The 27537-nt window shown below is 38.5% G+C and overlaps 1 protein-coding gene across 1 annotated transcript; it reads right to left on the bottom strand.

The window, feature by feature from the left end:
- Positions 1-60: 60 nt before the first annotated feature.
- On the bottom strand, positions 61-21209 carry usp47 (ubiquitin specific peptidase 47). The gene is made up of 28 exons (XM_053316289.1): positions 20949-21209; positions 13785-13979; positions 12054-12170; positions 11542-11695; positions 11354-11450; positions 11115-11260; positions 10920-10999; positions 9621-9770; positions 9364-9459; positions 9113-9265; positions 8175-8333; positions 7381-7512; positions 7078-7154; positions 6529-6584; positions 6031-6143; positions 5800-5901; positions 5443-5650; positions 4996-5111; positions 4685-4804; positions 3730-4531; positions 3341-3516; positions 3152-3232; positions 2939-3054; positions 2709-2827; positions 2204-2334; positions 1885-1932; positions 1672-1802; positions 61-1113 (listed from the first exon to the last, which is right to left on the bottom strand). Exons 1-28 carry the CDS (start codon positions 20991-20993, stop codon positions 939-941), a joined length of 4095 nt encoding a protein of 1364 aa, XP_053172264.1. The 5' UTR covers positions 20994-21209; the 3' UTR covers positions 61-938.
- Between the last annotated feature and the right edge of the window lie 6328 nt (positions 21210-27537).

Genomic DNA, 27537 nt, shown 5'->3' with positions numbered 1-27537 from the left:
TATCATAAATTGAACGTGAGTTGAAAAGCGATTTTAATTTACAGTGAGAGAAAACTGCAGTTATGAAAAAAAGCATTTTAATACATTTCTAAAATCATCTTAAACTATTTCCACACAGGATATTAAATCTCAAAGAAATAAACATCAACAACAACAAAAAAAAAGAAATTCTTCAGATATTGGCATTTCTACAGTGAATAGCTGGTGGCAGCATCAGAAGCCCAGAGAGACTGGGATGCTGAGCTTCAGTCCTCAGAGCAGTTGCCCAGGCAGACTGAGAAGTCCAGTGGGCTTTCTACACCCTGTTGTGTCAATCTATCAAGCAGCAGCAGGTAGAAGCGTCAAAACAACCTCATACACTGCCAAAAACCCAGAGAGAGCTCCCTCACCCTCAGTACAACACCACACACACACACACATGCGGATGACACTAGAGATGTACACCCAGTTCACATGGTGCAAAAACATAAAGAAATTCATTTCTAAATTAATGGTTAATACAGACAACACATGTGTGCCAAAACAGGAAGAGAAACACGCAGTGACAGGGAGCAAAGACTGGTGTGAATGGAGACAGGAGACTTAAATAGACAGGATGGATGCCTTCCAGCTCAGTTTCACAGTCCTAACATCTCTGCATCCATCTCTGGAGCTTTATGCTCGATTGATTTGTCTATACAGTATTTGATTCTTTTTCTGTATTGAATAGCTTTTGTACTTCCCTTTAAACTTTACAGTACAATACACTATAGTGCACAATAGGGTTTCTGAGCCTGAGTCCTGGAGCTCAGAGTGGAGGTTGAGAGCACATCAGCCTCACAACGCTGCTTGATGTTCAAGTCATCATTGGGCCCCGACGTTCAGGCTGAGTCCTGTAGCCTGGCTGCTCTGCTGCATCAGCCAGACCATCCAAACAACCAGGAGTGGTGTGCTGTGACTCAGTCCTGCCCCGGGTCCTTGGCAGGGCCTCCGTCAAGGTAGATCTTGAGGGCCTTCTCCTTGCGTGGAGAGTAGCTGACACGGTGTCCTGTCTTGAGCAGACGGCTGCTCTCCTTCTTCATCAGCTCATTGCGCTCATCCTCTGACAGCTCCATGGGCTCCTCTGTGCTATCCCTGCACAGACACAGATCACAGGGAGGATGACTCAGCCATAAAATGTTCCACATTTATATTAAAAGGTTTGGATTAGAAATTCTAAGTGGATATTTTTCACTTCGTGACAGCTTTTTCTAAAAGTGTTCAAGCACACAATTCGGTCACCATTAGAGCTCTAACAACTGATAAAATAATGTAAACCAGTAAAAGTAAAAACAGTCCATCCTTAACTGGATTGTTTTACTATGTAATAATGTTTCTGCTGATTTTTACTTTCAAACAAGTTGGACACCTCTTTTCCTAAAGTATCTGCATTTTTACATCTTTAAAAAATTAAACAGATATTATTTTGGACAACCTGTCTTAAACATTAAATTATTTTTAATGTTTGTCGTTACAATATCGTACACAGAGATAATTTACATAATTACGTTGTTACTAGTAAATCTACAAAGCAGAGTTATTTATTATAGTTCTAAATTTCATTTTAATGTTATGGTGAAGACTTTGCTTGTGTCAAATGATTTAGCAAAACTAGAGAAACATCAGTGAAGTCTTTATTTTGAGCTCTTTTACCTGTAGAAGACCACAGCTCCATCATCACAGATGTATAGAGGCCACACATTTAAGGTCGACACCTTAGGGTTCCAGTCCAAATCCTGATGGATCTCCAACACAGAGATGTCGCAAGGAAATGTTCCTCTCCCCTACACACAGCAGACAGGGGGAAGGTTTAGAAAGTGACAGTAAAGCAACACAATTCTGTGTGAGGGAGTACATCTTACGTACCTTTGCAAACTCCAGGTTTTCAAGTGGAATATCGCTGACCTCACTAAGCTGCAAACATAAGAATTAAATGAGTCACAAACAGGCTCAATTATCATTCACAGCAAATAGTAATTTATATGGCATCATTATGACCACCTGCCAAGGCAAATTATTTTTCATCTTTTCTCCTCAATATGAAGTTCATCTCCCAAAATGACTCACTAAAATATGACAGCATTTGAGTGGTGATAAGTGTGCATGATTATGTTAAACCACTGTCTTTATGAACTACAGTAAACTGTGTATAAAATGAGAAACATTGAGCAGGAGTCAGACATACCTTCTCCTTCAGTTCTTCTACACTGCTGCTCTCCAGAATAATTTCTTGGAAGGGCCCCAGCTTCATTGTAGCAGGGCTCCATCTGCGGGTCAGAACAGCCAGCTGCGACATGGACTTCATCTTCTCTGGTTCTGACAAACAGAAAGTAGACCAGGGGTCAGGCTGCACTTTAACTGAGAAATTAGTTCAGTCAAACATGTCTCTGCACTTTGGTACTACTTTTATCAGAGAGCACGTGTGCCATCATGTCATGGGTTTCCAAGTTATAATGGGACACTGCCTGAAGTCTCTGGAAGCAATTTTTACCATTTGTTTTATTTCCCACCTTTGAACTCAACTTGTTTGTGCCAAAAAGAAGATATGACAAAAGATTTATTACCAACAGTAAATATTGATCTTTAACAATGACTTTTAACATTACAGCTCCAGCAGATGTTTCAAGTACCAGAAAAACAAATACAGTCTATTATATTCTTTGTATCTAGTATAGAAGAACCAGTGTTACCATTAAGGACTTCGAGGAAAACTTCCCAGTTGGAGGAGATGCTGATGTCTTCCTCATAGACATGGTAATCCAGAAATACTGTGCCAGGATTCTTCCATGTCTTTTTCCTGAGACGGACCCTGAACACACACACACACACACCACTTGTTTTGTACACACCTATATATCATCTTTTATCTCTTTTTATATTTGACCAATGACTAATGTGTGATCCACCGACATGAGGTTACCTGTCAATGCTGAGGTCGAGCTTGCACTGCTCTTTCAGTTGAGGAAGCAGCTCCTCTTTTGACTGTCTGACAGTCATGCCCTTGGCAAACACTGTGTCCACGAGGAACTTGCAGGGCTAGGAAACACAATGTTCATCACCATTATCCGGTCATTTTAATATTTTAATCCCAATTTTATAGATGATAATATCAGAAAATGAATTGTGTTCTTACCTCCGTTTCATTCACTAGTAGCTGATATACTTTCACTCTGTATTCACCCTTTTTCAGTGCTCTTCCTAGTCGAATAGTTATCTATGGAACACAACAAAATGTCATTTAGTCTAAATCAAGTCTATTATAATCATGTATTGAGTAACTCAAACACTAATCAAAGGGTCACTCATGAAAATTGATCCTTACCTTGTTATCATCAGAGAACGATGACAGAGTTTCATTTAGCCGTACACTCTCAAACTCCTGGTTGTTGGCGTAAACCCGAAACACCTTAAACTGTGTTGAGGTGACGCCCACGTAGGGCTCCAGGTTCTGCTTAAATGCTGCTAATGTTATCCTCTTGTCCACATGAATCACTAAACCTGAAGGAGATCATAGGAAACAACAATTTGACATTTTTAAAATCCCTCTTTAAAGAAAGAAAAACACAGGATTATTTTGTTTTACTCCTTTTTACTCTCGATTTAGTCAATAGTGCTCAGTTTGAACTGTAAGATGATGTTTGCAATAAAATAGCACTATGTTTCTTAAAGATAGTAATTACTTAAGTCTGCATCATAAATATAGGTTCATACATTTTTGTGCATCCCAGGAGGAGTCGTCCTGGGAACAAGGCTCCACTCTGAAGTACAGGTACTGAGCCTCTGACTTGCTCTTCCCATTATCATCATACTCGCTGTCTGTTCCAGAGTCTTCCTCAGCAGTGTCCCAGGTCTCTTTTTTGCCCTCATGGGCTTTGGAGCGACGGCTACTGGTGATGCTGTGAGAGTCCAAGCCATTGGCCAGCTGGATGGGACCGCTGTCTGCATTACACAGTGTGTCACTACTGTGGCTGGAGCTCAAGATGTCGCTGTCCACTGAGCTGGTGCTGCGGTCATTGTTTACCTCAGAGTCCGAGCGCTCCTCACAAACAAAGTGGTTCTCTGGGTCAGAGGAGGCACCGCCACTGCACCCAGCTGTTGCTTTGATCCGGTTCTCCAACTCTCTGTTGTCTGCAGCCATGCAGAGTGAAGAGTTTGTGTCGGCCTCTTGGGTCGGGGATTCGATATGTTCAAAATCGCTTGCATCAGAGCTTTTCTGGCTGTCACTTGTGCTGGAGCCCTGCTGCTGCTGCAGAGACAGATTCTTTAACTTTTCAGTGCTCTCTTCGAGGATGGCCTCTACAGATTTTCTGTTACCCTTTGACCCATCAAAGGGCACATCAGAGTCACCCCCTACTTTTTGGCAAAGAGTTCTGTTGGCCAGTGTGCCAGGAGACTGCTCAGGCAGCAAGACCAGGAGTCGGATTGTATTCCCGTGACGATCCAACAGTTTCCACAAGAGTGAGTCAGTGAAAGCGACTTGATGATCTGCTGACTCGGAGCTCTCTACAAAGACCTAATAAATAAACAAAATGCAAAACAGGTGAAAAATGTAACTTCGTAATGTTCAGAAGAGTTCAAATATATTTTCTGAGTAACAATTTTTTACATAAAGCTGACATCACACAATGGCAACACATATGTAGTAAAAGACAAACAGTGTACGGACCTTGTTACTCCTGAAGAAACCCTCTGCTTTCAGTGTTTTGTTTGGTACATAGAGGAGCCGGAGGTCATTATAGCAGCGCTCAAGAACCACACGCATCATATCTGCAGATAGCCCTGTTGCCTGTAAAGAAACGTGGTAAGAAAGGTGTGTAAGATTAAAGTCTGCAAAACTGGCACCTAGCCCTATAACAATGGATATAGAGAAATGTTTTCCAAAGAAGACATTTTTTTTGTGTTGATGTTAAAAATAAAAAGTTAAGGAAAGAAGAGAAGATAGAGCTTTAAATATATAAGCAGAGAGGAGTAGCGAACCTGTGCAATTAGCTGTTTGAATTCAGTGATGGTCTGGTTCAGGTACGCCCGGACGCTGATTGGAGTGGTGATGGTCTCAGTCTTAAGATCCACAACATGAACCTTCACCATCACCTCTGTAAAAAACAAACAAACAGGAAGACACATGCACAAAGACATACAAAACCACTTACAATTATGGTTGAAGTCAAAATCCAAATTATTTTGCTTTATATTCTGACCACCTGCACATCTACAATTAATGACTACCAGCCATGTTGGTTGGTCGCCATTGTCTGTAGAGTTGACTTGGTCATGTACAATCTGCTACCTGGGCTTTATTCATACTTGGAAGACTGTACATAATTACCTGTGCATGACTAATAAAAACATTTCATAGAATTTTGTTATCTACAACACATTACTAATGTACAGGTTTGCTTGACTCAACAGTACTGTGCCACTGACCTCCAGGTTTGTAAGGCTGGAACACTTGCTCTGGCCTGCGGGTCTCTAGTAGCAAGTCGAACATGTACGAGGACTTGACTCCTCCCAGCAGCAGGCCCATCGGTGTGTCCTCCTCTCCTTCATAGGAGCGCTCCAGGTACTCGTGGAACTCATCATACTTCACCAAGCGACAGCAGTCAAGAGGGGCCGTTCCCTCCAGCTCCATCAGCTGAAATACAGAACACACAAACATAACAACACAAGTAAATCAGTGTATTTTGGGACAAATCACCAGTATTTCAAGGATTTCAAATGTCAGCTGTGGAAACACGTGGCATTCATGAGCCATGTTGCTGGAAAACAAATAAACCAACAAACCTTGTAGGCCATTTCTGTTGCTTCTCTGAGAGTTTTGTCTTTGTGCACTTCCAGCTTGCTCTCCATCATCATTTTCACAGGATGCATGCAGAAAAGCTTGATCTGAATAGAGAAAAGTAAGACAGTAATAAAAATAAGACTTTTAAAAAAAAAAAAAAAAAGAGGCTGTGCATCAACTGATTTTCACTCAGAGGAACAATGGTTTCTGATTCAAGCCAAATGACCATGTACCTTGCAGGTATTGCGCTCAATCTCCCTCTGCCTCTTTTCCTGCTCTTCAGACTCTTTCTCTTTCTGAACCAAACTCTTTATGTGCTCTGGGAAGTCATCCACGGATAAATACTCTACAGACAGGACAGACATATATACATTAAATCTACTGGCATATCAAAAAATATAGCTGGTATTTATTCATGTACACATACTCTTTTACTGATTCTTATGCTTTGGTAAACCAAGGCCAACAATGGCCAGCTACAATACATTTGATGAATTTGGAAAGTTTCTAAACATTACATTTTGTAGCTTAAACCAGACATGTTCTGATTATTTCTTATTTCAGTTCTGTAGCAGATACTTGATTTTGCAGCAGGTCTTTCAGCCAGGAGAATCAACAATGTGGCATAAATGATGTCCTCAAACATCTTGAGGCCATCACTGCTTGTCATATCTGTGTTGGTGTCAAATCTGGCATTATCTGTGGCAGATTTAAATGAATGAATTTCTTACTTGCATTCCTTGAGGGATCTTTCAATCTATAAATCAGCATATATGCATTTGTAGAGCTGCAGGGAGAAAGAAAAAACAATGTCTTGTCAGTGAATGTAGTATAAAACAAGGTCACGCTTGTTTTTTATTTGAACAGGGATAAATTGTAAATTACAGGTTAAAGATCAAAGTTCATTACAGCTCTATTCCATAAGTCAATGTACTGTAAGCTGTAAGGGCGGCTGTGGCTCAGGAGGTAGAGCGGTTGTCCTCCAATTCCTCCTGATGTGCAGGTTGGCCTGCGTGGTAGCCCCTGCCATCAGTGTATGAATGTGTGTGAATGATGAATGTGTGTGAATGGGTGAATGAGATGTAATGTAAAATGCTTTGAGTGGTCGTAAAGACTAGAAATTCTTAAGGATGATCTGGGATGATGAAAGTATTCATCAGTCAGTCGTTCATGGTCACAGCATCCCTCAGTATTCCGTCCTCACATATCAAAGAATGTTGTATGCAGGTGCACTTTTAGAAAGCTATATACCATTTAAACCAACATGAGAGACAACTGACCTTGCAAAGGCACTGGAATAATAGCCTCTGCTCCCTGAGGATCCCCCATATGTCTTTCTGATATCATCCTGGGTGATCTGCCAATTAAAAACACATAGAAGGCACTGACACTCTTTCAACAGAAATTGCTTTGCTAATAATAAGTAGTATTTTAAAATGACAGGGGCATGGGGTGCATTTGTGTCTTAAAATAATAAAGTATGTATAAATAGGTCTAGCAGTGAAATAGTCCAATTCGTCATTCTGGCTGACATTTAAGTACTGCAAGAGGGCAAAATAGGTCACTTAAGGGTTGATGCTGACCTTGCTAACATGCTGATCATTGAAGCTGTACCACTGGCCATCGCTGAAGGATTTGATGCAGGCATAATAGTGGCCACCTGCAGCACTCCCCGAATGGACCATGACGGAGAACAGCTCAAAGGTCAGTAAACTCTGAGGTTAGACAAAGAAAAATATTTTTGTTCAGACAAAAGCAAAAAACAACTTGAATCATCATAATCGAGGTCAACATGCAGGACTGATGTTCACAATGCTAAAATCCTCCAATACTATTTAATTTGCAAGGACAAGATATAGGCATAATACATGCTACATTCCAATCCAGTAAATATTGAGTATATTAATGGGGAAAGCATGCAGAGAGACAGTTCTATGTAAGAAAACCAGCATGACCTGTAAAGTTAGAAACAGATATTTCACATAACACAAACAAGGAAGTAAAGGGCCACTTTTTCAGCTTTGACTGACAGCAGACAGTTGCTCGAAAACATTTCCTGGAATCCCCTCTCATTACTATAATGGCACAGCAGCAACTGATGAGACAGAAATTAAATCAAAAACCAAAATAGGGTGTCCTAGTCGGATGTTGAGCCACAACAAACCTTCAGAAAAGCCTTCACTGCCTCACCTCTGACACTCTACTTTTCAAATTATCTTCCAAAAATCTCCCATAGTTTTCATTTAACTCTTAGTGATCCCTTGTGCCTTGTAGCATCTGCAACTGCTTGTATTGTTTTGTCATATGCATTTTAATATACCTTTAGCATATTTATAACTATTAACCGTATCAATACAGTGCTCACGATGATGATTACCTTTGGCTTCAACACCCTCTCTGTGCTGCCAGTGCTGTCCAGGCAGATGCCCTCATCCACACAATCATCTGTGGAAAAATCATTGCTCATCTGGTCGCTGTGGCAACTGCCTTCATTCTCTGCTCCACTGTCAGTGCAGCTTTCAGTTTGAGGAGACTTCTACAGAGGAGGCCATAAAACAAACAAACAAATGAAAAACACATCAGAATTAAGAAGGGGTTTCTTTTTAATGATACAGAAATGTTGTGGGTTGTTCAACACTGGAAGTAGATTTTGAAAATACTTTTACCCATATTGATTATTTTTTAAATTCTGAAAACATTTCTCAGTTCACAATCTATTGATTAGTTGCTAACTATTACATTGATCATTAACTACTCTGACAATCAATTAATCATTTGGTGCATTTTTATAGATAAAAATGTCCACATTCTGTGATTCCAGCTTCTCAGATATGAATATTTTCTGGTTTCTTTAGTTCTTTATGACAGTAAACTGACTATATTTGGGTTGTGGACTTTTGGTCAGAAAAACAGGACATTTGAGGACGTCAGCTTGGGCTTTAGGAAACCGTGATTGGCAATTTTCACCATTTTATGGACTGAACAACTTATTAATTAATCAAGAGAATAATTGACACATTAATTCAAGCATCCTTCAAGATAAAACAGGATAAAACAAAACATGTTGTCTATATAGAGGTGTTAATTAATGTGTCTTTCCCTTGTGTTCAGCCAAAAGAAAACTCCAAGTATCTCTGGTCTGGACTTCATGATAAAGATGTTACATGATCAGAAAACACAATGAAGTCGAGTGTGGTACATGTATCTTTTTCCAACCATAACATAGAGTCACAACAAGTAATTGATAATTTGATACTCATGGCTAACAGTAAAATAAAAAGGGGACACAAAAATCTAATTTGAGCTGACCCATACCTCATCTTCCACATCAATGAAAGGACTCATGTCAAGCTCCTCTGGGAAAGTCATGCGGTCATTGAGCTTGATGCGATGCATAGTGGTATAATCGAAATCAAACCGCTTCAGCTGTAGTGTCAGCAGGTAGGGAAAATGCAGAAATCTCAGACCCTGTGCAGAGAGGAATGTATCAGAGAGGTAGGCAGGTCAATAACAGACCACTGTATTCTATGAACACAACTCCCACATCACATTTTCAGTGTGCTCACCTTGCGGGCGTCACATTTCTTTTTGCAGCGTTCACAGAAGTACTGGTTGGGCCCATCCAGAGTTTCTGGTTGGATGAATGCCTGCAAAGCCTCCTCCTGTGGCAGCAAAATTGGTTACAGGTACATTTAGAGGCAGATCTAATTACTGAGTGGTCATAAACTAGATTGACATTAGCTGTGAGCAGTGAAGTCATGGCAGCCTTGATGTGATGCCAATATGTGAAATTTTGACAGAAATATAATGTAAAGAAACATACCACACTGCCGTAGGCCTGGCTGGCTCCGAAGGGTCTGATTACAAGAGGGATGTCCAAGTAGGTATCAATCCTCCAGCTCTCATAGCCACACTCGAGACAACGGACATAATCCTTGAGCTTCCCCTGGTACAGCTGGTTGATGAGGTCAGCCTGAGGATTCGGAGGCATGACAGTCAGGCCTTCATAGATGTGTTTTACTTGTAAAAATAAAGTATTTGCTTTTGGCTACCAAAATGTTTCTTGCTAAATTTCCTCAGTACAGACAGCCTCAATGTGCATTTACTGCTGTGGGAAACCCTCTGCCACCACAAACTGTTAAGAATGAGACACTTCTACAGTTCTTATATTCTTACCACATTATTACATTGATCAACTGACTTTGGCTGACATGTGGGATTAGCTTGATTTTCAAGTATTCCCATATTAGTAAGCACCAAGTTGGATATATTGTAGCTTTCAGAAAAATCTGAGTTTCTCAGTCACAGTCACAACTGAAAGTAAACATTAATTTCAAGTTAGAAACTCATGATTATAATAATAGTGAATGCAGCATCAACTCTATGATGTGAGACTTAGCTAAACGTACATTGGTTTAAAGGTACATTCTGTCAGCCAAAGGTGCTTGATCTACAGCTAATACCCTAAAATGCCTGCAGTTAGCATCCTGGCATGTTTGATATTAGCTTGTTAATATGCATAAAGTTAGCACAGTAACATGTTAACAATATTTTAATATGTTATGTTAGCATAAAAGGGGAAGGAAATTTAGCACATGGAGAGCAGTTGCTGTAACTAGTCTTGTGTCTCCACACAGGACATTAAATAACAGAGATATGCCCATCTTGACTTAAAATTAAAGCTTTACATAAAACATTTTAACTAGGTCTTAAAAATAATCTAAATCTTTGTGTTTTATGTGGAGTAGGGAAAAATAAGAATAGTGTCACTTATTCAACAGTTCTATTACCAACATGCTGTTTCTAACTTAAAATTTCCACTTAGTAAAATATTTATCCATTGTTGTGGTATGTTATTGACTTTATTTTTAATGAGGTTCAATCACATGCGTTTATTTTGTCCTAACTAGGAGCTCATGTGTACAGACCACATGGCTGTACATACGCACACTGGATTAAGTGTTTGCAGTTTATAGCCACTCCTGAGATAAGGACCAGCTAACCCTGGGGCGTACTGGCCCATTTCACTTTTCCCCACAGTAGGCCTTTTGTTTTGATTGTGGGGGGAGTCCTTAGACTGGCTGCTGGTTTTTTGCTATTAAAAGTTTTTGCTTTCTCTTACCTGCTCAGTCTGCTTCCACTTTTGCTCCAGGGCATCAAACATGACCCTGCACAGTTCCTGGACGTCATGTTGTTGCCAAGCTAAAAACAAAAGCACAAAAAGTATAATGTACAGATGCAGAGGCACATGGTGTCTCTCTTACAAATACGCACACAAGCCATGTGAGTCTAGTCATAGGAGACCACAAAAGCTCACCCTCACTGCTGTCCCAGCCAAAACTCCGCGTCACATCAGTGGTTTCAATTGCTCGTTTCTTACTAGTCTGCAGGAGAACAAACAGCCTTTGAAGCTGGTAGGGAATGCTGGTGACAGGGTCCTCTTCTGACTCCTCAAACTCCCAGCTGAATAATAGAGTAATAAATAAATGAACAATTTTAACAGTTGAAATATTGCCAGTGGAAACTCCATAGACCTGTAGGAACATAACTCCTTACTTGTAGAGTGCATTTCTGAACTCCGGGGTCATGAACAGTGTTTGTAGAAGACTGTTTAAATAGCAGGTCATAGCTTGGTTGACCAAGCCCACGTAACCTACAGCGGGGGCAGACGACAAGAAATAAGAGTCAGCTGGGGTTGTACAAAAGGAGTGATATCATATATCTGATAAGTGACTAAACCTCACCTGTGTCAGATTTGCTGAGGATGGAGGAGTAGGAGTAAGATGGACTGCTGTAATCACCACTGCAGCCTGCTGTGCTGTCCCTTGGTAGCGGCCCAATGAACCGCTCCTGGGAACTATCATCGACTCCACTACTATCTGCTGTTCCTGACTCATCCTTAAAAACACACACAAACAGAAAGGAAACCTTTTAATGACATACCTTAAGTCTACAAAACTGTGAATGACCCTCTTGAGCCAGTGTTTGGTTTGTTTGTTCTGGGCTCCAATAGAAACATGGCGGGGCAATATGGTGGGATCCATGGAGGAGGACCCGCTCCCAATATAGATAATAAGAGCTCATTCTAACGAAAACACAACAATTCTTATTTTCAGATGATTATACAATAATTAAAGCCTAATTATAAACATTATATTCCATTTCTACCAAGTCCATTCCACTATATGCCACAAAATCTTAAACTCTGGACCTATAAGAAATAAAGAATTAATTTTGATAATTCTGTGCCACTTACCGACACAATCTGGGGTTGCTCTCCATCTTTGTCTGTCAGCTGGAGGAAATTCCTCTTACCACCAGGCTCAAACCCAGAGTCTGAGAGTGACATCTCACTGCTGTGGTCCAGTGGTGCCTAGAGGGAGGCAAAGTAAAAATAAAAATCACAAATAATGGCAGGTTTTTGTTTTTAGCCAAATTAATGCTGACAAAAAGCAGGAAACATTGAAAATAAATGTTTTCTGCACTCTAAAAATAATAAACTCACAAGACTTATATTCCCAGTGAAATCATTTTCAGTAAATTCTCTGTATTGACGCGGAAAGTAGCTTGAAGCCAACATGTGAACAATGCTGCGTAGCAGAAGACTATCTGTCTACTGGGCAAGCAGAGGACGGGCAAGTAGAGCGCTGCAGTGGAAACATACAGTAGCTTAATCCACTGACCTACTCAGTGAGATAACAACAGGCACAGCACCTGGGCTTTGGCCTGGGTCAGCAGCAGGATTAGCATGGGGCTCATTTAAGAAAAGGGGGTAGTATGTACACAAGCACAGACACTGAGTACATTAGAAATTAAAATATGACAGTTTAACATAACAGTGCTTATCTTAGCAACTCCATTCTTACACACTTTGGGTTTTTTTTGTTGCAGGGCACAATGGTATGGAAAAATCTCTCTTTGAACACTGACAGCAAGAAAAAAGGTGTTGGTTGGTTGGCTGTCGACTTTAAAACATATCACTTCTGCTAGTTTTTAGAAAAGAGGTAACATGCAGCACAGAGAACAACACATACACTGACCTCAACTACGTCAAACCCCAAACTTTCACTTCACCATCTAACCTAATACTTAAACATTGTACACAAATCTTAAACAATCAAAGTTATTACAGTATCGGGAAGACAGAGTTTGGTTTCTCAAGGTTAGAGGGATTGATTGTATTTTTTAATGTGGTGTTGTATGAGGCACTTAGACAGTGTAAAAACTACAGTGGATTTGGGTCTGCATGCTCCCAGTTTGGACATGCAGACAAGAGTACCAGCATAGTAGGTAAGCCATGTACTGCTGTGGACAGAGATAGCAGCAAAATCTATTTTAGCCATCTGAATAAAGGTCTATGCTATATTTAGATTTTTTTCACTGCTTTAACTTGCCGCCAGACAGTGCTTAAATACAGATGAGAACATGTAATTCCAAAGGAAAGGGCTGTTTTGCTGCTATCCCCGTCTGCAGAAGTGAATTGCTTAGTTTCCGGTACTGCTAATACTCTTGTCTGCTTCTCCAAACTGGAGGAGTGCCAACCCTCAGCTATTGCAGTTTAAGATACTGACTATGGATATGTACCTCATATGACCCCCACTTCAAAAAAATCAAAAATTATCACTTTAAGTAACCCAGGTTTTTGTTTGGACACTTGAGTCAAGTTTGGGGAGAAAAGGTGCCTATTGTTGGTAACCCTCACTCTTTCAACACACAATCAAGCTAATAAACCCGTTTTCAAATGCTACACCCCCTTCACACCTGTTAGGTGCCACCATCATGTTGAACAATGAAAAAAAAGGGAAGGTAAACAATACCAATTTTAACCTTTTACCTTGACCTAATTTAGATTTGACAGAGCATTTCCGCCCACAATACACAGTTGAGATCCTTAATTACACTGAAGGCTGTGCACAGTAATGTGGAACACCTTTAACACACGTGATCAGAAACAAAGGTAACTGTGTAGATTAATAAATGTCCTAACCATGTCCGGAGTATTTCCCCAGGCAAGGTCAAAGGTGCCATTGACATATCCCGCTTTGTGGGCAACATCTTCATAAAGTTTGGAGAGGGTGGTAGAAGCAGGCAGGTTAAGGGTCAGCCTCTCATTGACTGTCTTTGCACTGGTGGTGTCTTGGATTATACACAGCACTCTCGGCTCCTCAGCTGCATTTTGGATCTGCAAATCAAGATGATGGGAGAAAAGTTAGCATGGTGTATATTTGTTCTGTACTTTGTGTGTTATCAGCGCCCAGTGAAAAGCCAAGTGTTGAAATAAAACTGTTACAACATTTTGTACTGTTATCATCTGAAACACAAGCCAGTACACATAAGAAAAAATACCACTCCGTGTCATGCCTCAGTACTGATATGACCTGTTACAAGTTGAGTTAAATTTCTGGAAAAGATCAAGTTAAGTAAAAATCTGGTCGGATTTATAAACTTGTTTACTTTTTCTTTTATTATTCCTGGTTTCAATGAAAATGTTGCTAATTTCAGACTGTTACATTTAGGCTACACGATTTGAGATCTGGTTTCTATTCTTCGCAGACTCTGGCTCCAAATGCCGTCACAGAAGCAACATAGGGCATATTTTGGCTTAACTTTTGCAAAAACAGTAGGAAGTGGAGAATCGTTGTCCATATTTCTATACAGTCAAAGGCATGACCAACAGTAGATGGCGGTCAGCACCCCACAAATTTAGGGAAGCAGGCATGAGTACCGACATGGAAACTAAACAATACACTGTTGTGGACAGGGGCAGCAGCAAAACGTATTTTAGCCACCAAAAAAAGATTCAAAATCAGTTCAAGTGTATGCTATACTTAGAATAATTCCATCACTCTATCTTGGTGTCAGACAGCCCTTTCCTTTGGCACTATATTTTCTCAGATGCAGAACTTCTGTATTCCTACGCGTTGCCCTCTGTATTATGCTTCAACAGCACTTTCTGACCTGAACAGCTGATCTACAGCGTAATACAGTCCCTGCCATGTGTAGGAATGCAGCAGTGCTACATTTGAGAAAATATAGTGCCAAAAGAAAGGGCTGTCTGATGGTAAGGTAAAGTGATGAAAACATTATAAATATAGCATACACTTAAACTGATGTTGATTTTCTGACGTGGCTAATCAACATTTTGCAATGCCTGCTTCTTCAAACTGGGGTAGTGCCAACCCCAATCTATTGCAACTTCATGCAACCCTGCTTCAAAAATGCAAACTATCCCTTTAAAGTAAGGTATCACAGCTATCTGTGCCCAGCTCTCATGAAGAGAATGTATGTATTCAATGGGTCAAGATGCTATTTAGTTATTTTTGACCACAAACGCATTGGTCTTTGTGACTAAATGCAGGACATTAGAAGTTTCTACAGTATAACCTTTAACGACATGGTTAGTGACCAACAATGTTCATGCCAATTGTATAAACAAATGAAATTCTTGCCAACAAAATATGAACAGATATGGCAGGGACATGCAGAAGCTAATCGCCACGATGTCATCCTTTCAAAAGAAGCTCACATTTTCTCTTCTATACTTATGATTCAGCACAGGCTTAATAGGAATTTGCCTGAGACAGACATAATTTGAAGTTGGCTGTATAACAGATGACTTAAGGCTCTCTCATTCACTGACATCAGTAAGAACCATCCTTACAAGTGACTGGACATGCCAGCTCTCCAGGCAGTTGCTGATCTTTGGGTCAAAATTCAATAACAAATCAAAACAAAAACAAAAACATACACACATATACACAGTTACTTTAGGTTAAAAAAAGAAAGAAAAAGAGGCCATGCCATTGCTGAATCATGCTTCATTTTATTGTGTAACACCTAGTTTAAATTGTTTTCCAACAGGATCAAGGGTTTCAAGAGGCAGTGAGTCACTTTGTAATCTAAACTGCCCTCATAGTTGACTGTCTGTGCCTGGTCAGGCTTAAATGATTGGCAGACTAACAGCTCATACTGACGACTCAGGAAATAAAAACTGGCTGAAAAATCCACTTAGCCAGTACTAATGCACTGAGTGTACAAAGATCATGTCATAAAGATGCACCAATATCGGTCCCATACTGACTCAAATGGCTGGATCGGGTATTGATGGCAATGGTCTATTCTGGTACCGGATACCATTAGTTTAATAGGTAACAATTCAATAAATTGATGTATTTATTTGTTACATTTTGATTTACAAAGTTAGAGAAGCAATGTTTAAGTCAAGTCTGGTTTGGCCTTACACATAAAAGAATTATCCCAGTTTCTCAGATATACAGCTTATTAATTAAACAGTGGTACACCCAAAGCCCACATATCAGAAGAGTCGGACTGATGCATCTCTATAATGTCAGACCAGCTTCCATAACCTCACATAATGGTGAGCAGCTACAAAATATTTTAATTCAGTGAACTGAAAACAATTGTTTACTATTGTGTAAAAGTTTAGGAAAGTCAATATTGAGCACATATACATAATGACACAATGATCCTATGCAGCTTTAGTTGATCAGCTATTACTCCAGCTAATACAATGTTTACTTGTATTTGATCATACATTGCTGTATTTAAATCATAATTTTGATAAATCTCTAGGATATTGAGGTAACACTTTGTTCTGATATTTTGTTACGAGAATATGAAACACTGACGCTTTGCTGATTTTGTAAATTGACAGTTGTTTTTATAGAAAAGAATTGTTGATTTGAAATGTTATCCATCCTTAAATGTAATTTTTGTCTTCAGAAATGTGTGTTATGTCTAGTATGTCATTAACAGACAACACATTTGTCTTTTGGTGGTCATTAGTTTTATTGCATGTCTCTTATGACGCTGTTACATGTGAAGCTTCCTCCTAATTGAAGAATGTCTGGATTGTGTCTCCAGTATGACAGTCATCACAGTGCTGCTTCATGCAACTATATAATACCATGCTATTTTGTGAGCTCTCTTCCACACACACACACACACAATGCAAGGCTACCTGAGAAATCCTCTTCATTTCATCAAAAATACTCTGTCTGCAACTCCAAAACACACCCTGATAATATGTGGAGACAAAGAGATAACCACACACAGCAATAAACAGAAGTTGTAACACATACCATTCTAATTACCCTAAACACATTTAGGATGCACCATGCTGACAGGTAGGCTCATACCTAAAATTGTTTGTCTGGCAAATACACCTCCTGGCTAGTGAAAGAGTGATAATTACAGGACTTTTTTCAGGTTAGTCAGGCTTCTGCAACATCTTTGTGAGGTTTGTGATCTTGGCAAAATGTGAGTAACAGGTCCTATATAGGAGCTGCAGCTGACAACACACAAGTGTATTATGAGATTAAAGGTTATTTTTACCATGGATATAATCACAAGGTGCTGACATGAAGCCACAGGTACGGTAAAGCAATGGCAGTATTTGTTTATGGCTGTAACTGATTCTAAATGGCATAAAAATTATGACTTAAGATAGTGTCAGTATCCATAAACATCTATTAATACACTCTAACTACATCTGCTCACAAAAACTAAAAACACACAAGACAAGAGATGAAAGGAGTTAATTTAATAGCCAACAATCTTATTTCAATAAACCTTATTGTAGACAGTTAATTTGTCGACTACAGCTGACACTTTGACAAGGAACCTACCATTAATTTGTATACTGAAATCCAAATAATAGCACTGATAAGTAGTGACGATGGCTGGTAAATGTTAGCTGACCAGGATAGAGGAAGAAACTCTACTGTTAGGAGCGATATTAACAATAAATTCATGTTGTGTTTATTCAAAACGTGAATCAACAAAGTAAATTAGTGACCTCAAACTGTTGATCGGTTCACAGACTAATGGCAACCTTGTGTCACTGCAAGTGAGAGAACCGTCATAACAGCCACAGAAGTTTTTATGTATGACTACAAAATGAAAACTTAACCTTTCCCTTGAAAAACGAAAGCTATCTCAGCAAAGTCATAACACAAAGCAAGTAGAACGTGATATGAGACAGCTTTCTGGCATCTTAAGAATGCTAAACATTTAAACTGTGGAACACTAATGGTTTTAACTAATTCAGTTTTAATACTAAAAGGATGGCTAACCCTGCATGTTCATGAGTTTTTTTATGGCTTGTCTTAACTTGTGTACGTATCAAACAGAAATATGCTTAGTAAGTATTAATGTCCTTCTACTTGAACGGTGTTATGTGTTTTGAGAACCTGTCTTTCTTTAAAAGGCTGTCAACACAAACTGCGTGATGTACAGTGAAGCCAATTTTCTTGTGGAAGAAACTTTGATTGACAAGATTAATCATTAACAATCAATGCCTTTTCTGCATAACAACAGGCCAGTTAGGCAAGAGAAACTTGTCGGGTCACAGATGTCGACCTTGTTATGACAAATCATGCAATCAATCAATTACGGCCAATAATTTTATGGTTTCAAATAATCTCACTCCTCTCACAGCTCAGTTAAATTAAATTAAAAACAAACCCAGGGTCGCACTATGATTATTAATTTATTATTATTATTATTATTCATTATTAAATAAATCTCAACAGAGATACATTCCCAGTGAAGTTTAGTGTTTCAGTGCAGCAATGTCATTTTATATGATGTTTATTGTTAAACTGTAAAATATCATGCCTCCATTATATATATATCTTTGTCACAAGGGTTAAATAACCACATTTAAGGGATCACTGCAAAACTATGTGATTTTTTTTCTGTTGTAGCTACGATTATCTGTAAATACATCAAAATCTGATTTTATTTTTACTTCCTAATATCAGTATCTACATGTGCAAAAAATACAGTATCAGCCCAGTCCTAATTCTTACAGAAACAACATATCAAAAGAAAGATGTACATATGGTGGCATTTTGGCAAAAGGGGTTTTGTTACCATCTATACAGCAAAACCATCATAAACATAACGCCATTCAGTAGCCTGCTTCCTTTACAGAGTTGAGTGTGGTTACATAACTGGGGTTGTTAACTTGGCTTCTCCTTTCACAAAGGTTTCTTTGGGCCCTTAATAACTTAATAACTTCTGTTATCCCAGTGCACATCTCTTCCACTTCCATCCACAACTGCAGCTCATGTCAACACTACCCCACCTACACTTCGGCTTATGCCTTGTTTCACAACAGCTTTAAACACTGTGATCATTTCAGCAACAGAACTTAAGTGGCGCAACTAATATTGCAGTACATTTTGTGATACTAGCTTTGCATAGTTTTTGCATAGACAATACTGATAAAGTTTTGACAATGATCACAACAAATGATGTTCCTGTCCTACCAGCTTGTCAAAAGCGCCAAAGGACAAAAATACAGCTGCATTTGCAACAACAGGCTTGCACGTATATCTAAAAAAAACAAAACAATAAAAAAACATTTGCAGTTCTACTTTTTTCAAAAATGTTTTGACAACAGTAGGTTAAATTATTTATATATTTTAAAATATAATTTTAAAGACACTTTCCCATCTCCCATTTGATTAAAACTTGTAAATGTTTTATTTGCAATTGTTTTACTTCTGTTTGATTAATTGCTTATTCTTCTTTTTTGTCCCATACCCTCCTTCCCCTCTTTCAGGTGACTTTTGGCACTTCTCAGGCCGTCACAGTAAATTAGAATCTGTTCTTACTATCCTGCATGGTAACATAAATGTTAAATTTACAAACATAATAATTCTCTCAACCACTCTCCATTGTAGCTTTCTTTTTTAACAGCCAAATATCATTTTTACAAATAAGCCTTAAAAATCATTGCTTTGCTGCTAAAGTGAAATGTATAGGATACAAACCTATTGACTCCTCACCAGCTCAAGTCATCCTTGTAAACAATAAGCTTGTCCAGGTGTTTTTTTATTAGATCCATTAACAAGTTGTGTAAAAGTTGACACTATTACTGTGCCTTATATTAAAATTAAGTGTGGTGTGGTGTGCTGCATCATCAAGTCTGTGTACCCACCAGTCCCTTATATACAAATGAGTGACGTCCCACGCCTGACGTATGACTCTGCAGCGAGCGTAAATGCAGCCAAACTGCAATAAACACCACCCATAATTAAATACTGGAGCTCCAAATTAGTTGCGGCAACCTCTTAGATATTTGACACAATAGCACAGTTAAATGACTGCCAATATACTAATCGTAGCCTATATGACGTTTATGTTTAATTCAGACTTAACATGTCAGCAACCAACCATCAATGGAGACGACAGTGGCAAATATAGTCGATTATTTTTCTACTTAAGTGACAAAACATCGTGCATTTGCAACAATGTGGATTAACACTGATGGGTTATTGTTTTAGTTACACGTAAACATCAAACACAGCAGAATAAACAAGCGAAGGCTGAATAACTTATCATGTCAGCTGAGCTCGTCAGGGTTGTCAGCATAAGAAGGACAAACAATTCAACACAAACATTAGAAAAATAACTAATATTGACACAAATGGTTATGTTACAAACATCTGCACCTTCGCGACTAGCTTCACTTCAGCGTTAGCTGCCCAATATGACGAGCTAGCGCTTCCGTTTACAGCTTCATTCAAAACAATCCCCCCAAACAGGGACAACAACTAATCAGATCAACCATATCTGTAAAACAAGTATTAGTGATAAATGTTAACTTACTCTTACACTAGCCAGTCATGTAACAATGTGTTTTGGGTTTAACAACTTCAATAAAAACACCCAGATTAGCTGGAGTTGTTGCCAATAACCATACTTGAAGCTAACGACATTAGCTAGCCAAAATAAAGAGCAAGCTGGCTAACTAATATTGACAAATGTCGTCTTTGTTTTGGGGGGTTAAAAGGATGTCAACCACGGAAGTTTCCTATAATAGTCATTAATGCTAGATAATGCAATGATAATGGTGCTAACGCTTTAGCTGGCAACATAATTCCACTTTGTGTTGAGATATATAGAAAGTAGCTGCTAACTGGTGCTAGCTGTTAGCCGTGTCATGTTAGGCCGTCCAAGTCATGTTGAGCTAACTGTTAGCATTTAGACGACACGCCAACATCGTAAACTTACAAAGTGGTGCAAAAGTTTAGCCATTCATAATGAGCAAAGGGAGGTGACAGCTAACGCCCCAGAGGCTGGTTCTCCGGCCTGGGCTGAGTCCGTGATAAAAGCTCACCTCTTTGGGTACGAACTGGTTCTCCTCGCTCGGCACCATTTCCATTTGTGGCGACAGTTCAGACAAACATCGATCCGGACCAGGATGTCAGCGGCTCAACTCTGCAGCAGTGTGAACACAGACATGGTTTGTGTGTCCGGTTTGTTTGAAGTCTGAATGCTTGGATAACAAAATTACACTTGCCAAAAACTTGTACGCTTATTCTGAAAGTGGTGGCAGCGGTCTCGGTTCACACTACCCGAGCACAAAGTGTCCTGCTGTAAACGCAGAAAGATGGCCGGTGTTTTTACTCCGCGAGACTTTGGCGTCACATTGCATCCAGGGCAGCGTGCGTGATGTGTGCGGGCAGGATGACGTAGGCGTGTTTTTAATTGTTTTTTAAGAGGGCACATATAGCCTATGTAAAAAAAACAAAACAAACACCACATTATTACGTCCGCTTAGAAGGGTTATGAAGGTTATTTTGGAAATGTAATAGGTTACAGACGACTAGTTACCCTATTTAAAATGTATAATTAGTAATGTCACTATTTTAATTACGCAATCAACGTAATGTAACTTTTAAATGATTATCCTTTGATTAATTTTCTAATTTTCTAACAAATGTTTTAAAATAGTAGGATAAGTGTACCCATTAAGCCCACCAAAATCTAAGTTCAGGCGTTTTTCATGGATACTGACATGATGTATTAGTGAGATCATTTCTTACAAAGCAAGATTTATCTCTCATTTGAAAATGTATTTATTAGTTCCTGTAGATTTTATATAAAATAACGATATTTTATTTTAAAAAAGTCAAGTCTAGCCTGGGGTTAATTGGTTACTGTGACACAATTTAAGCCCACCTCATGGTTTATTTATAAAGTATAAAAATATTGTTTTCAAATAATTAAAAACAGCAGTATGTGTTTTCAGTAACATGTTAAATATTAAAGAATGAGGAAAAAACCCTCCTCCTGAGCAAAAAAGGTCTGACTTCAGATGTAACCCCCTTTGTAATCATCAACATTTTCATCAGTAAATGTAATTTAATTACACATTTTTTTCTCAGCAACTGTTGGATCACAGTTACATTTATTTTGTAATTAAATAACGTGATGTTGTTACATGTAACTAGTTACTCCCCAACACTGCCTCTTAGTCCCCCTTGCCTAAAAATATCTTTCTTCTAGTTCCTATAGTTAAATGATTGAAGTTCACTGTGCAGAATAATGCGTGTGCAGTTTGACAATAAAAGGCAATTGTCACATTCATGAGTTTTTCTGTCCTCATTGAAAATCAGAGTTTTAGGCTCAAATCATACCTATGAGCATGATTGTGACATTACAAATACTTTGGAAGCAAATCCTGATTGAATATTGAATCCACATTACACAAGTGTGATGTGGAAACTTGAAGAATCCAGTGCACAAACACTGAAAATGGACCTTACAGTGAACAAGGAGACATCTTGTGTCCAGGAGATAAACTTCTGAAGTGAAAAATAGTTAGATATTCATAGTTGCTGGCATTTTTAATGAGGGAGAAGTAACAGGACAGAACATTTGGATTTTAACATGGTAATTTAAATTTAATTCCACTTTTTTGTGGATAAAACATATCCGACACTCATTATTGTTCCAAGCAATCTTTTTATATGTCTTAATACATGTCTGGAGGAGATCTTTAATGATGCAGGTCAGCTATGGGTCAGCCGTTTGGCAATGCTTTAGAATTTAACAAAGTCCTGTTTACAATCCGATCACAACTAATAGATGACAATGATAGATTAAACTAAATGAAGTACACAACATTATTTCATGATGAATATTGACAGATTATGAAATTTTACTGTAGATCTCACCTCCATATGAAAATGTATCTATACCTGCCTGTAGTAGCCATTGCATGCACAGGGCCTAGAAATGATGAATACTGACATGCACTGTAGAACATGTTACAAATGCACAAACACATTCATACCACAGACGTCATGTCTGTTTTTCTTTGACAAAGAATGCTACAGGAAGTAATTCCTGCCAGCTGCCGTCAGTCAGTCTGTTCAAGGACTCCTCTGCGTCAGGAAGGCACTCCTCTGATAGTAAAGATAGTAAAGACTGCTCACCTGGACTGTATTCATGATATTATCCATCACATCTGCTATATTTCAGAATGATCTGTATGTAATCTTTAAAGTACTGTCTATATACTGTTACAGAATGTATATACTTTGTGTAAATTACACAGTAAATTTTGCAGTGTTAAATATGCAGTGTCAAAGTTCATTGACTCTTTCAGAGTTTTTACAACAACAGATTGAGTAGATTTCCCCCCAGTGTTGGTGAAAATTTACGTAGTTAAAAGAGGTCGTGTTAATTCGACACTGGAAAGCTCCGCCCACCATTTTCCGAGTTCAATCGGATGAAAAATTTTCTGGACGCCATTTTCTCACCATCCAGCAACAGAGGTAAGTTTCTTATTTAAACATATTAACTCAATGTTATGTTAGCAAAAACTAAAAAAAAAGGCATTTTCAACAGAAATTGTGTTGGCTTCTGTGTTTTCACGGAGTTTGTATCTTGTATCCATCAAATTCAAGACGGCTAACGACTGAGTGAATTACCTAGCTTAAAACGCGCGCGTTTGCCATGTCACAAAAGGTAATTAATTAGCAATATGATAGTTTTATTTTATTACACATAAATTTAGTTCTGATGAAAATTATACTGGGCTGAAAACGTTAACGTTAGGGTATGCTCCTTTCTTTAATTAATTGGTCCTTAGTCCTTAATCATATGCTTATTTCTTTAATTATTTTTCAAATCTACCAGTTAATTAACGTTACCGAACATTTTATTAACATAGCATTTGCCTGTGCTGGTGACAGGAGTTGGCTTAAAGAGTGAACTTTCGTGTTAATAACTAACGTTGATGCTCTAAAGTTAACTTTGATATTGGCCACACTGTGATATAAATTGCTCTGAGCCAAGGTATTACACATTAACGTTATATTCAGTCATTTTATTTTACGGGCAATAATATGATAACATGAAGCTCAGAGAATCAGTTTGTACGCTAACATTACGTGTTTGAGAACTTGACCATGTGCCTCCTCCAGCTTGGTCACATCAGCAGCATCACATTTTTATTTTTTAGTCTATCTTACGGTGATGTTAACAACACAGACCCATGGATTTTATTTTGAATTTAAAAAATAAGCTGTGCGCAATGCTGCAGTGGGTCTGGATCAAAGTTTTCCTTCGCAACAGGGGATTTCTGTCCGTCAATTCCCAAAAATAGGTAATTTAAATAACTTAAATGATCTTGGAATTACTGCGTCTTAATTACTGAGTCATGTTGAAACTACACTGTCTGCTGATACAGAGGACTGAAGCAGCACATGTTAGCGTCATGTTGGGCTTCTTTGCTCCGTTCATTGCTGTGTTAGCTGTGTGGCACCAGTTAATCCAAATAGAAACTTCTGAGAGTGGATGTCTACATCAGTGCAAGAGCAGTTAAGATTATGCACCATGCACTTGCTGTTATATTTGTGTTTTTCTAATCATAATATAAGCATATACATTTTCTGACTAAGGAATTATGTGTTGCAGAAGCCATGTTGATTAAGGCCAGACTTGGTGATGTCCAAAAATTTGTTAAGATAACAGAGCCAGACCTGAAAGAGTTTTTGATTGCAGGTAGGACATTGACATTAAAATTAAGCTTTCCAGTGGAAGCTTTTAAGTATTAATAGTAACTGTACCAATACCATTTTACTTTATCTTTACTCTTGTTATTGTTAGTTATTATCTCTATTACACTGGGTATGTTTAAATGCATGCTTTCTTTGCTTTAAAAGTAGAAATACAAGTTTCATTTTACACAAAGTTATTGATGTTTGTTCATTGTATATGTGTGAGTATTTGACCAATATGAAGTCTGGTTAACACAAGCATTGTCTTTTCTTGTAGCATTTGTAAAGTTTGGTGTACCAGCAGTGACGGATGGTGTGAAGGTTGTTGACAGTTCAGGGACTGAGTTGGATTATGATGTATTTGAGGATGTCATTAAGGATCCCTCAGTTGGAGTGCTAACCATTAAATATGACACTGGTTTGTCTCATTTACATTTCTAATTTATATTGCAGTATTTAATGGATTTGTTAGTTCCTTGTGGTTAATATTTTTTCTTCCATCTGCTTCTCCTATCATGGTCAGAATTTGTATCATCGGTGCCTTCTTGTCAGGAGTCTGAACCACAATCCCTTGATTCATCTTGTTCTCAAGATACAGAAATCCTTTCAGAGAGTCCTTCTGGTAAACGACAGAGGCTGGACACAGAATCCAAGCATGTAAGAATCAACACACAAACAACAGCGCCGAACAGATTATTTTAGGTCACCAAGACCATAAAAAGAATGTTGTTTTAATGACAATTTTTTAAAGATCATTTTAAAGGGACATATTCACAGCATACAGAATTATTTTGCCCTTTCTTTGAAGTTGGTGGAAGGCATTCTTACCAAGAAACCTGGTGGGGAACGCGTAATAAATGAATATAATCGGAGCAAGTCACTCACGGATGAAACCAGAAGGAAAATGGTGAACATACTGGCAGCTGATATGACAGAGAAGCATGGGTAATTTGTAAATATTTTTAGTTAGCTCAAGCTGATTACATTCAAATCTTTGTTCAATTCAGTGTATACAATTCAGAAATCCTAACCTTTTTAAATCTTGCAGTACATCACCACCCAGACATGTGAAAGAAATGTATGCCAGAGGAATTGTGAGCCTATTCCCCTACCTCAGTGATCCATTCTCCCAGACCGGTTACGTAAGTCACACATTATAATGGAAGTGATAATGTTAAATGCTACAGTGAAACATTTTGATTAAATATCAATATATATATATATATATGGGCTAATATAATATTTTATAAAATAGGGCTGGGCTAATATAATATTTTATATTAGCCCAGCCCTATTTTGAAGTACATTAACTTTAAAAAAGATATCATTAATGGAGTGTCTGTTTTTGTTTTCCTTTCACCCTCCAAGGAGCATTATTATGATGGCGAGAGTGGCACTGGGTACTTGGCCTGGAGGATTAAAACTATTCAGAGATCCACTGCTAGAGACAGACGATCGTCATATGGAGGTCTGAAACTTGTTTTGTTTATTTTAGTTTTTTGCCTATGAATTTGATATGGTTGTCAAAATATGATATGTTCCCATATTGTGTAGCATCATCTGAAGGATCATCTCGTGGAGATGGGCTTGGAGGACCAGCTGCCAAACGAGAGACTCAGTTTGTTCCAGAGACTGTTCTGAGTGAAGATGAGTGTAAGGAAGCCATCGCACTGATTAAACATTCAGCTGATGAGGACGTGATCAGAAAAAAGATGAAGTTGACATTTGACTTCCGTCGCAACATGATCCTTGACCCACAGCAGTCAAGCAACATTCTGTCTGTCTTTCCACGTTTCAAAGATGTCAAAGGCTTGGTAATTGTTTTGTATTTTGATAATGTCATAATTATGTAAGAAGTGTCTTTTAGTGATAATCTCAAACAATTAAGCTGAATTAACTAAATTAATCTTACTATGAAATCTTGAAGGTTCTCCATTATTCTCACTCTAGGTGGAGCAGGATTTTGTTTTGATGTTTGGGGAGGATGTCTCTGGCAAGTTTCTCGAGAAATGGACGACAACATTCAAAAAAAAGATCATCCAGCAATGCCGAAAGCTTCCATCCACCAGTGAGTTTGAGGACCTCCTCCTGGCAGCTGATGCCCTTGAGGATGGCATTGACGTGGATGACGACATGATGACAAGTAAGACTTTTTCCTCATGTCATTGGCTACACTTGTTTTGTGTGTTTCATTATATCCTGTTAGTGTTAAAGGGCATTTTCAGTCATGTTTGTCTCTGAAATCAGGTCACCTATCATCAGTTCATCTCATACCAGCCATACACCTAACTGCAGTGTGTGGACCTTTTAGATTCAGTTTGTTCAAGAATCATCATTTTGTCAATGTTAACGTATGGACACCAGACATATATTAAAAATTGTTCGGTGGTTGAAAGTTTCATCCTAGAGACCTTCATTAAAAAATGTATAAAAAGATCATTTTAACCAAAATCAAACATTGACAAAGGCTTGATGTTATAAAATCAAGTATCAGACTGTTTTGAAGTTAGCCTATGCTTAGATGTTTTATGAAACTGTGGAAGCTAATAATGAATGCGAATAGTGAAAGCCCGCTTTCACTGTGGCTCTGACTAATGATTGGCCTGAAGACAGATCACTTTCTGTTACAAAACCAGAGTCATAGTATTAGCGTTAATGTTGGCACCATTGACTTAAAGGAGATAATAAATACAGATTTAAAAACAGTTATAAGTTAAATAGTTAAAAACGTATTGTGACAATAAATAGGAATTAAAAGTTCATTGATGGTCCACTTAACATTAAATTTGTGTTGTTACAGGTTGGGACAGTGACCTCTGCTCTATTTTGCTGCTGTTACACCTGATTCCCCCCTCTGCCCAAGGTCGTAAGAGACCAGGAAAGGTCTCTGCTTCCCAAGCAGAGAAGCATCTTGTG

Source organism: Scomber japonicus, chromosome 1 (genome assembly GCF_027409825.1).
Source record: "Scomber japonicus isolate fScoJap1 chromosome 1, fScoJap1.pri, whole genome shotgun sequence".
Classification (NCBI taxonomy): domain Eukaryota; kingdom Metazoa; phylum Chordata; class Actinopteri; order Scombriformes; family Scombridae; genus Scomber; species Scomber japonicus.
This window is presented reverse-complemented; position numbering and strand designations above follow the sequence as displayed.